This window comes from Labeo rohita, chromosome 14, assembly GCF_022985175.1.
Source record: "Labeo rohita strain BAU-BD-2019 chromosome 14, IGBB_LRoh.1.0, whole genome shotgun sequence".
NCBI classification, from domain to species: Eukaryota; Metazoa; Chordata; class Actinopteri; order Cypriniformes; family Cyprinidae; genus Labeo; species Labeo rohita.
This window is the reverse complement of record NC_066882.1, coordinates 21,908,466-21,920,662: the sequence shown is the minus strand read 5'-3', so window position 1 is coordinate 21,920,662 and position 12,197 is coordinate 21,908,466. Positions and strand designations below refer to the sequence as shown.

At 36.4% G+C, this 12,197-nt stretch overlaps 1 protein-coding gene across 1 annotated transcript; it reads right to left on the bottom strand.

The window, feature by feature from the left end:
- Positions 1-1,272: 1,272 nt before the first annotated feature.
- Positions 1,273-12,163, bottom strand: dnajc4 (DnaJ (Hsp40) homolog, subfamily C, member 4). Its single transcript, XM_051127655.1, has 8 exons — positions 11,827-12,163; positions 10,993-11,045; positions 10,481-10,611; positions 9,702-9,792; positions 7,166-7,341; positions 4,772-4,939; positions 4,113-4,199; positions 1,273-1,745 (listed from the first exon to the last, which is right to left on the bottom strand). Exons 3-8 carry the CDS (start codon positions 10,570-10,572, stop codon positions 1,649-1,651), a joined length of 711 nt encoding a protein of 236 aa, XP_050983612.1. The 5' UTR covers positions 10,573-10,611; positions 10,993-11,045; positions 11,827-12,163; the 3' UTR covers positions 1,273-1,648.
- Positions 12,164-12,197: the final 34 nt, after the last annotated feature.

Below are 12,197 nucleotides of genomic sequence, written 5' to 3'. Positions count from 1 at the left end.
AGGCTTGGAGAACGTGAAGCTTCTGTGACATTCGTCTACTGAAGTTGATTCTACAATGTCAGGAAAGAACGTTGCTAATTGGGAATGACATAGTTTTTCTTTGCTAAGAGGTGTGGGACAATAAATAATAAGAAGCAAAGCAAATATATGGAAAGATTTAGGCTGTTTTACCATCCACAAGGTAAAAAAACAGTCAGACCAAGTATAAGCAATAGCAAAAGTGTTGCTTAATGCTTACCTTAGCAAATATCAGTAATAATGCCTTCTGGAAGTATATGCTATTATTCAAAAAAATTCTTTTTAAAGAAATGAATACTTCTATTCAGCAAGAATGCAATAAACTGACCAAATGTGACAGATATTCATAGTGCTACCAAAAAAAACAACAAAAAAAAAACTTTTCAACACTGATAATAATAAATGTTTCGTATGCAGCAAATCTGCATATTAGAATGATTTCTGAACACTGAAAACTAGTAATAATGCTGAAAATTCAGCTTTGACATCACTGATTAAATTACATTTTAAAATGCTTGCAAATAGAAAACAGTTACTTTAAATTGTAATATTATTTTAACATGATTTACTGTATTTTCGATCAAATAAATGTAGCCTTGGTGAGAATAAGACTTTCAAAATCATTTCAAAAACTTATCGACCCCAAACATTTGAATGGTTGTGTATAAGAACATTGAAGGAGTTTGCGAAAAATCTACAGAACCACACATGCACGCAGATGACAAGTTTTACATAACTGAGATCCATATCATCTTTAATTATTAATCACTTCAAAACCCAGTGACATTAAGGCTTGCATTAGAGCAATTTCACACAAAATCAATATTTGCTTTATAAAGATGAAGGCGCACTGGTAAATATCTAATGTGGAATTTACATTAAATGTCAAACTCTAAAATATTTTTCCATTCTTCAAATAAGGCAGTAAGTTGGATATCTCAAAAGACTTCATTTCAGGATCTATGCCTTGTGACAGCAGGGGTCACAAGGCAAGCATTTGTAGGAAATGTATTTGATATGCAGCCTATTATACGGGTGAAAGAAACTTCTCATTACTTGCCAAAAACCCATTCACTTCCTGTTCAAGATAAGATTATTTCATGTTGCATTCAATAAAACTGGAAAATAGTCAGCACCTAGAATAAAACTCACGCTGGACAGCACAAATCTGCCCATCTGTATAACATTCTTCCATGAGAAACTCTCTCCCACACACACACTGAGCTTAACAAAGTGCACAATGTACAGTGTTTTCAGTGTTTTCATGAACTACTTTATCAGGAATGCAATGTTTCCATAACACCCTTTCCAGGTGCAGTTACAACGTCGCCTGTAAATGCAGGCAATACAGTAAGTTTACAGGTGTTTAAAACACCTCATAAGGAGCCATGTTGGCCTATAATCAGCCCGATTTGCCTTCCAACCCTTGTGACCTTCATCTGATAGAGTTGGGTGAAAGAACAGGACTGAAATATTACTGCATTTGTGGATTTGACACACTGTGACCCTAGAAAATTTGATAAAAGCTATGAACACAAAATATAATTCACTCTTCCACATTCATCCACAACCTGCACTCTCTCCATAACCCTGTGTGTTGAGCTTCTTTTAGATCTGCCCTTTCCTTGCTTTATTTCTCTTCTCCATTATTGCGGATCTTGTATCTCTCCAGGAACTCTGCGTGCTTCTGTCTCAAGATCTCCTGCTGCTTCTTAAAGCCGTTCACTCTGAGGAAAACCAGAAAGCAGCATGATCAAATACATTTTTAAAAAGAAAATGTGTGCTATCCCATGCAAAACTCATTGTAATTATGCAAGGGCATGGTTTACGAAATGTTAAAGGTGACCTATTATGCCCCTTTTTACAAGATGTAATATACAATGCCTATAGAAAATCATCATACCCCTTTGAAATAGTTACTTTATTTATCTTACAGCCTGAAATCAAACCTCATGCCAAATAACTGTTCCAGCTTTATTTATTAATTTTGGTCTTACAACATCAAACCAAAGCAAGAAAAACACAACAGTTCTGCAAATTAACAAAAAAACAAACAAAAAAACTAGAATAACAGGGTTGGGAAAGTCATCAGCCCCTTGATTTAACTTTAACTTTTGCTTCAATTACAGCCATCAGACTTTTTGGATATGTCTGTACTAGTTTTGCACACCTTAATTGGGGAATATTTGCCCATTCTTCCTTGAAGAATTGCTCAAGTTCAGTCAAATTCTGTGGTGAACAGCAACGGAATGCTCTCTTCAAATCCATCCACAGATTTTTGACTGGATTTAAGTCAGAGCTCAAGGACATTCACCTTCTTATCCATAAGCCATTTAATTGTTTTTCTGGCAGTATGTTTAGGGTCATTGTCATGTTGGAAGGTGAATGACCTGCCCATCTTCAGCTGTCTAGCAGAGGTTTTCCTCAAGAACTTGGACGTGCTCGGCAGCATCCATTTTCCCTTCAATCCTGACCGATCGCCCGGTCCCAGCTGAAGAGAAACACCCCCAACAACATAATGCTGCCACCACCGTTCTTCACAGTAGGTATGGTGTGTTTAGGGTGGTGTGCTGTGTTTGCATTTCACCAAACATAGTGGTTGGAGTTGGAGTCTGAAAAGGTAAATTTTGGTCTCATCAGACCACAGCACCTTTTGCCAGAAGGTATCAGACTCTTCCAAATTTGTTTTTGCATAGCGTAAACGGAAAAAGCCTTTTTTCGTGCCACCCTGCTATACAGGCCAGCTTTGTGTAAAGCTTGGAAGATAGTTGTCACACGCACAGACTGAGAGTTTTGTAATTTCTTCAAGGTTGCCTTTGGCCTCCTGGTAGCTTCTCTTGTCAATGTCCTCCTGGCTCTGTCATCCACTTTGGATGGATGGCCTGATTTAGGCACTGTTCCGGTGTTGGCATACGGTTTCCACTTCTTAATGATGCTCTGAACAGTACTCTGAGGGATAACTAAAGCCTTTGAAATGTTTTTGTAGCCTGCGCCTAACTCGTGCCTTTCTACAACTTTATCCCGGAGGTTTTTTCAAAGCACTTTCCCAACCATGGTGAATTCTTAGCCGTACCATGCAATACTAACAGTGGAATCCTCAAGAAACAGCTCGTTTTATTCTGAAGTAATCAACACCACTACTATTAATGTCAGGTGGGGCAACTAACCTGGTGTTTAATCTAAAAGTTGACTGCTTGCATCTGAGCAAGTTTATAATGGTGTACTCTAAGGGGCTGATCGCTTTACCAAATTAGGCATTTCACTGATACATTTTTAATAATCATTTTTTTAAATGATATTTTTACTTTAATAATAAGGGTTATAATGTGCACATGCAGCTAAAAAGAAGTTAAGACTTAATTTATTTTATTTTCCAGGGTGTAATGTGACAAAAGGTAAAGGTTTTAACAGCGTATGATGATTTTGTTATAGGCACTGTAAGTCTCAGGTGTCCCCAGAATGTGTCTGTAGTCTCAGCACAAAATATCGCACAGGTTATTAATTATATAATTTGAAAATGCCTATTTAGAAAGCAGAAACATGGTGTTTTTGTGCATGTCTCTTTAAATGCAAATAAGCTGCTGCTCCCCGCTCCCTTTTCCAGAATAGGGCTGTGCCTTTACAGTTTGTACGTTCGAAGTACGAAGTACGTTCACAGGAGCGACTCGTTTTAGCACAAGCTTGCAGAGAAAGGCTTACAAAAAAAACTGTTCTTTCTCACAATTTCTGGGTTGGTAGATGCACTGGGGACCTGATTATAGCACTTAAAAATGGAAAAAGTTTTAATAGAATAGTTCACCCTAAAATTAAATGAAGCAGAGTGCATAAAAAGGCAGATGCTTTTTATACAAAGTGACTTTCAAATTGCATTAACTTGCACTTCAACCTTATTAGGGGGCCGAATGAGTTGCTAATAAAGAGCAAATCCATAATGGCTGGCAAAATAACAAGATGAATCTATAATCATCTTACTTTATCTCTCCTTTACATGTTACCAATGTATCCCCTAATGCTTTCAAACGCTACATCTTTTGTATTCAAAACCTCTGATGTGCCTCTTGAGGCGACACGTGTAATTTCAAAGCGCTCCCCACCTGGCTCTTTCTTTGGATGTGTTGTAGATCTCAGTGATGACTCTATCCTTCTCATCCATGAAGTTATTATGGACCTCTTCCAGTTTCCTGCATGACAGACCAGCCCAGAGGTCAAAGGTGAACAGATTTACTGCCAACATATATATTTGGAGGGGTGAACAGACATCCACGAGGTGCCCACATAACTTTAGGGTCGCATTTAAAAGGGCACACGGGCACTGACAGGGCAATAAAACATTTGATAATTTTCCAAAACATTTTAAGTGTGCTTCTGCTACGCGTCAACCGAGCAGCGTCTGTTTATAGAAGATACTTAATCTCAGTCGCCTGAATTCAAGGTGTAAAAACATTTAGCTGATACTGGAAAGCATAACTAAACATCAGGGATTATGGGAAACCAGTGAACACATTCTACTGGGGTTTGTCTGGCTCTGGGACAGACAAAATGCGTTTCAGAAACAAAACATCATTATCACGTACTCATCAGAAAAACGACGCATGAACAAAAGAAAACATTTTGCACTGCGTTTCATACAAACAGTTGCAAAACACTCACTTATCAGCGCAGCATCATTCAGAATGTGTTGAAAAATATTAGGATGGAACACTGTGCATGTTCATGTCAATAAAATGTGCGCCTGATATGTTTTTGGTCTCACCTGAACCCAAAGTAATGCACGGAGAGACTGACTACCATGGTGAGAATGCAGTAGCCCACCAAACGCATGTTGCGTTTCTTTCTCTTTCCCTGCTCCTCAGCCGTGCTCTCCTGAGGCTGGGCCTGTCTGAACTGCTCCCAGTAACGTATGCTCTCTGCACCCTTCGCACTGACAAACAGAGAAACAACACTGGTATTTTAGCCACTCAACCATAATCTTTTGTAATGTGATTCTTAAAAATATATATTTTTAATCTTTTAAAATTAAATTTCCAAAAGGGCAGGGGGGTTAAAAGTGATGCCATAGAAGAACCATTTAGGTTCAAAGAGCCTTTCAGTTAACAGTTCTTAATAGAACTTAGCGTGGAGACAATTAAAATAATTTGAAAACCCTTTTACTTTTAGGAAGCTTTTGTACACTTTAAAGGTTCTATGGATGTTTAAGGTTCTTTATGGAGATAGAAAGTCACAGTTTGCACCTTTTTTCCTCAGAGTTGCGTGATATAAAGTCACAGTCGCATTTTTGTGAGAAATAGTCAGAATTGTGAGATATAAACACAAAATTCTGACTTTTTGTTCCTCAGAATTGCAAATTTATATCTCGCAATTTAGACTTTTTTCTCAGAATTGTGAGTTTATATCTGACAATTATCTTACGATAACATAATCGTGAGTTACTAAGTCAGAATTGTCAAATATAGCAACAATCTTTTTTCTCCCTCAGAACTGGACTTTATTATTTGAAATTGAGTTTATATCTCACAATTCTAAGAAAAAAGTCAGAACTGTGAGAAAAAAAGTCAGACTTGTGAGATATAAACTCCAAACTGCAAGAAAATAACTCAGAATTGTGAGATATAAACTCAGAATTCATAGATTTAAACTCGCACTTTTGAGAAAGAAAGTCGCAGTTCTGAGAAATAGTCAGAATTTTAAGATATAAACTCAAAATTCTGACGTTTTTCTTAGAACTGTGAATTTATATCTTGCAATTCTGACTAACAAGTACTCGCAAGTTATGAAGTCAGAATTGTGAGATATAAACTCGCAATCCTGAGAACATAACAGTCTGTCAGAATTGGACTTTATAACTTGCAACTGAGTTTATATCTCACAATTTGAAGAAAAAAAGAATTGTGAGAAAAAAGTAAGACTTGCGAGATATAAACTCCAAATTGCGAGACAAAAAGTCAGAATTGTGAGATATCAACTCACATTTGTGAGAAAAAAAATCAGAATTGCAAGTTTTTATCTTGCAAGTTATTAAGTTAGAATTGTGAAATATAAACTTGCAATTCTGTGAGCATAGTCTTTTTTTCCTCACAATTGAATTTATATCTCTTATTCTAAAAAAAAAAATCAGAATTTCGGGAAAATAAGTCCAAATTTTGAGATATAATCTCAGAATTCTGAGATTTAAACTCGCATTTTTGAGAAAGTCACAATTCTGAGAAATAGTCAGAATGGTAAGATATAAACTCACAATTGTGTTTTTCTCTGAATTGTGAGTTTATATCTTACAATTCTGACTTTATAACACGTAATCGCGAGCTATGAAGTCAGAATTGTGAGATATAAACTTGCAATCCTGAAAACATTACAATCTTTCAGAACTGGACTTTATAATGTGCAATTGAAAAAAAAAGAAAAAAAAAGATAGAATTGTGAGATATAAACTCAAAATTGCCAGAAAAAGTCAGAATTGCAAGATACAAACTTGCATTTGTGAGAAAAAACAAATCAGAATTGCAAGTTTTTATCTCGCAATTCTTTACTTCTCACAATTGCGAATTAATATTCTGCTATTCTGACTACATAACTTGCAATTGCGAGTTTATATCTTGCAATTCTGACTTTATAACACATAATTGCAAGTTAAGTTAGAATTGTGAGATAAAAACGTGCAATTCTGAGAACATATCAGTCTTTTTTTCCCTCAGAAATGGACTTTATAACTCACAGTTGAGTTTATATCTCACAATTCTAAGGATAAAATCAGAATTGCAAGAAAAAAAAGTCAGAATTGTGAGATATAAACTCGCATTTGTGAGAAAAATGTCAGAATCGCAAGTTTTTATCTCGCAATTCTGACTTTACAACTCGCAATTGCGAGATTATATCTCACAATTCTGACTTCATAACGTAATTGTGAGTTATTGAGTCAGAATTGTGAGATATAAACTCATCATATCAGATCATATCAGTCTTTTTTTCCCCTTAGAATTGGACTTTATAACTCAGTTGAGTTTACGGTATACCTCACAATTCAAATAAAAAAGTCAGAACTGTGAGATATAAACTCGGAATTATGTTGGTATAAAATTCCCACTATTACTAATTCAATAAAATCCCATTTAATAACTTCAGGTTGGTTGATTATGACGCTGACAGTCACCTGGGGCCGCTGGTTGAGCTGGAGGCTCTGAAGGCCGGACCTGCGGCGTACTGGTACCTCAGTCTGAGGTCATAATCTCGTCTGGACCCTTCTCTGCTCAGCACCCTGTATGCCTCGTTCAGCTGCACAAACTGACTGTGCAGGCCAGGATTGGATGGGTCACTGTCAGGATGCAACTAAATATGAGAAGACAGACATTTTTGCTCATATCAAAACAATGACATTACACTTTCATATAGATTTATCAATTTAAGCTATTTAACATGAACTGCACTATTTTTTTAGTATCATTAATGCATTAAATTAATAAAAACAGATTAACACATGTCTCTCAGAAAATGGCACAAGCCTTTATGACCTTTTCACCTTTCTACTCTCACTTGTACTGAGAGTCACATCACTCATATACCTTTTATCTGCTTCTGACTCCGAAACAAAGCACCCATATCCTTGGTTTGTACCCTCATCTCCTGTCACACACACACACACACACACACACACAAGCATGCAGTGGTTCTATCTTGCCGTCACTCTGCCTCCTTCATCCATAAACAGATGTTTCTCACTCTCTTTCTCACAGGCACATGCATAATTGCCTCACGTCTTTCATTTGTTTCCCTTGATACTGTCTTACCAACATCTTTAATTGCTTCAATTTGTGACATGGTGACAAATTATCCGACAAAATAAATGTCAGACAACTAAACAAATCAAGGAAAAAAATTCAAGAATAAGTGCCTAAGAATTTAAGACTACGGGAACAGACAACAGTCTCTCTGCCACAATCGAACAGCTCCCTCCAGGGGTCAGGAGGTGAATAACTAGGCATAACTTTTGTACATCCATACAACATTGTCAGAATACATTAAAGGAGAACTCCACTTCCAGAACAACAATTCACAAATAATTTAGTCACCCCCTTGTCATCCAAGATGTTCATGTCTTTCTGTCTTCAGTCGTGACGAAATTATGGTTTTTGATGAAAGCATTTCAGGATTTTTCTCCATATAATGGACTTCATTGGTGCCCTGATTGGTGCCCCAAATGCGCAAAGACTAAGAAAGTGCAAGTAAGTCAAACGCTGTTTACATACAAAAAGGTACAACGACGTCAGACGATTCTGAAGTTGTAGGAGAAAATAAGATGGAGTTTTTCACCATTCTCTACCTTTTTGAGCTGGAGTACACAGACGATGAACTTAAACGTGATTCGTAGTAGTGATGGGAAGTTCGGATCATTTTACCATCTCAAACCTTTGAGTCTCGTTCAGCAGAATGAACTAATCTGTTTTCGAGTTTAGCAAAATAATTAAAATGTTACATGTTACTTCCATATACACAATCGTTGATCATACTACAAGCAAGACCAGTACATTCCAGTACAGAACCTAATAGGATGTTGCGCATGCACGACTGAACGAATCACTCCCCGAGACGACTTCTTTTTCCCAAGCCACATTAAAGATTCGTTCAAAATGAATGAATCATTCAAGAATGACCCATCACTAATTCGTAGCATCGTGAATGTGCATCCCAGAGCCTGTGCTACACAAGCTTTTGTGCTTAAAAAGTATACAAATTTTTATTTTCATAAAAAAAAAAAAATGACCGATTGTCTCGCTAGATAAGACACTTCTTCCTCGGCTGGGATTGTTTAGAGCCCTTTGAAGCTGCATTTAAACTACATTTTGGAAGTTCAAAATCGGGGCACCAATGAAGTCCATTATATGGAGAAAAATCCTGAAATGTTTTCCTCAAAAACCATAATTTCTTTACGACTGAAGTCAGAAAGACATGAACATCTTGGATGACAAAGCATATACAGTGGAGATCAAAAGTAGAGAACAACCTTCATTCCAAATCGGTGATTTCTCAAATATTTCAGCTTTACAATGTCACTAACTAATTTAAGTCCCCCAAAAAGGCTGGTCGTCCACGCAAGACAAATGCACGAGAAGACAGGATTATGCAGAGACTCTCAATGGGAAATCGGTTCAACACTGCAGCTGGAATTGCTTGCCAGTTCACTGTTGAACAAGGTAAAGATCTGTCTTGGGACGTTTAAGAGAAGTCGGACTGAAAATGCAATCTGCAGTGACCAAGCCTTTCATCAGCAGCAGAAAGAATCAAAAGGCTAAGCTCACATTTGCTGAGAAGCATATTATGTGGAGTCCAAAAGTTTACTTTAGTGATGAGAGCAAGTTAAATTGATTTGGGTCAGGTGGAAAACATTATGTTTGGTCGTCATAAGAACATTAAAATGATAAAATGGCCTGCCCAGAGTCCAGATCAGAGTGCAGTCTGAGAAACTAGTCATTCAAGCAAGGGCTTCTACACTTTCAACTAATTTTTGACAGCTGTAACCCTCCAAAATGTTATTTGTAATCTTCTTTCGTGGTACTGTGGTTACTGTTCTCTAATTCTGACTAGTGTCCACACTGGCAGATGATAAAGTTATGGTTAATGTAAGTGATCGGAACACTAGACTCTATAATCAGAATGACTCTAGCATGACAGAATAATCCTTAGAAATTAACCTTTTTGGATTTGTCAAAAAATGCATTCTTAATTTGCTCCAGCGAAGCATCTGGTTTCACCCCAAGAAGTTCATAGTAATTGGCTGACGACCTAAAAACAGAATAAGAGACAATAAAAACAATCATTTCTCAACACTGTCTTCATGACAAGAACTATAAAACTCTAATAGTCACTCTACAAAAAAATAACCACAGCCAAACCTCATAATCTCATGCCCTAGATGATCATTTACAGAATAACTTTAATGTTACCTAATATAACAGCTAAGTCAAAAACAGAAATTTGAATGGAAATTCTCGGTGGTTGTTAAGTAGTAGCTAGGATATTCTGAGTTCTGTTGTTCAGCAATTCTATCTCACTGCAAAAAAGTGAAATTCTTACTTAGGATTTGTGCTAAACTATGTAAAATTGCAAAATCACCAAAGATAAAATTATGTAAGGTAACTGCTTAAATTAAGAAATGTTTTGGAATTACGTTTATCTTTCTTATCCCAAAGACAGATATGTTTTAAGAAAAATAAACTTAAGAAATAAAAAAGCAATAACCAAGCATAATTTTGAGTTTACGTTATACAATTCTGACCTTGTCACAAATGCCTTTTTTATATTTTATTCTGTGTCAAAAATGGGCTTTCATAACGTATCTTATTGTTATAATAGAAAACACAGGGACTCTAATTTGTTTTAAACATTCGAGATAAACCACTTTGGTTTTGGAAGCTTCATGTCTTATTATTGTTGAAATGAAATACAAATATAAAGTTTGGTTGTGCAGTACCTGTGGACAGTACAGAGTGAGAACAGCCGCTGAGAACTTTTACAGAACCACAAACAACTCTGACAGAGACGAAGATGAGCCTCCAACTGCATGACTCCCCCGTAGAAATTAACTGTAATTTAGATGAGAATCTAAAAAACAGTTGAGACATGTTAGTAATGGGGATTATTATGTGGATGAACATTAAATTTTGCTGCAGTTTCAGCATGTTCAATGCATCCTGTGTTTTGTTGCAGTTTTAGCATGTACTGCCCGGGTGAGGCTTCACGATGTTGTGTTTAAGTTTTAGCACGCTGAATGCATGTTGTGTTTGAATGAAACTTTATCATGTTAAATGCATGCTGGGATTGGGCGAAGCTTGATCGTGTTCAATGCATGTTGCTTTAGCTTAAAGCTTTATCATGCTGAATGCACATTTTGTTTGAGTAAGGTTTTATCATGATGAATGCACGTTTTGTTTGACTGAAGCTTTACATGTTGAATGCATGTTGTCTTTTGGTGCGACTACATACCGCTCAGCAGGATCCCACTGAAATGCAGCCGGTCAGCAGCTCGGCAGGAGATCCTGAATGGACACAAGAGATTACCCACACACACACAGTGTTTTATATAATAGTTTAGTCCACTCCTTGACATCTGAAGTTCTTGATCTAATTACTGATCTAATCATCTGAACTCTAGTGTAATTATGTGTACACATTATTAATTAAGTTTGGTCCCCCAATGTAGATCAATCAAGATTTGACTGTCATTGTGTGAACAACAAAGATCACATACACACCAATTCAATCTAAGACATATGTTTCCTATACAAACGTCTACATTAAATAAACCTGGACAACAAGTCCAACAGGAATCTATGACCAATAAATAATAAACCATCTGTCAGCTGTTAAAATCTAGTGAGCTGCTAACTAAACAGTACTTTTAGGCTCAAAACACGGCTGTCTCAAAACATTGAGCCCAAAAATGCTGTCTGTACGTTAGTCAGCTCACTAGGTTTGAGACACAGCCAGTGAAACTCAAATTAGACGGTAGCTAATGTTGTTCATTAATAATAAAGAATATTTCCATACCAAATGAGAGACCTTTGGATCTTAAAACGTTCACACATAGTTTATTAAACCAGCTGATTAATGTCTTGTAGTGTTTTATCAGTTATGTGACACTCTAATGCACTTTACATTCGACTTATGCTACTAGCTTAGCTGCGATGCTAAAAACAACAACAATAAAGTTAAAGGAAGCGTGTAGCTTAGCACACACACACAAACATTGATCAAACGCGCTGTAAATCTCATTAGTGGGACATAAATCACTGGATTAAACACAAATAATGGCGTCACCTTTATTCACGGACACGCGCAGGTCTGCTGTCATGTTCTGCTGCTTTCATAACACTTTACCGGCGCTGTTACATAAAAGGACAAAGTATATCAGATACAGCAGCTGTTTAACTGTATTCAATGGGTTACGCTTTATTTACATTAATTATATAACATAATGTTATTGCTACAATAAAACAGTACGTATTAGAGAGGACTAGATATGAATATAAATTAAAAAAAAAAATAGAAATTTGACTTCTTTTTTACTTTTATATATTTAAGAGAAATAGTGAGGTACAGAATAAACATAATCCAGAATAAACATTCATTTGTTTATCATTCAACATACTTAAAGTCTAAATGGTATTTATGTCAGTGCTGTTGTAACT

Bases quoted from the DNA above. Each gene is read 5' to 3' on its own strand.
- dnajc4 (XM_051127655.1), bottom strand. From the start codon at position 10,572: ATGCAGTTGGAGGCTCATCTTCGTCTCTGTCAGAGTTGTTTGTGGTTC. The intron at 4,940-7,165 runs GTGACTGTCAGC...TCTGTTTGTCAG, and splicing joins AGCTCAACCAGCGGCCCCAG to TGCGAAGGGTGCAGAGAGCA. The intron at 4,200-4,771 runs GTGAGACCAAAA...TCTGTCATGCAG, and splicing joins GTGCATTACTTTGGGTTCAG to GAAACTGGAAGAGGTCCATA.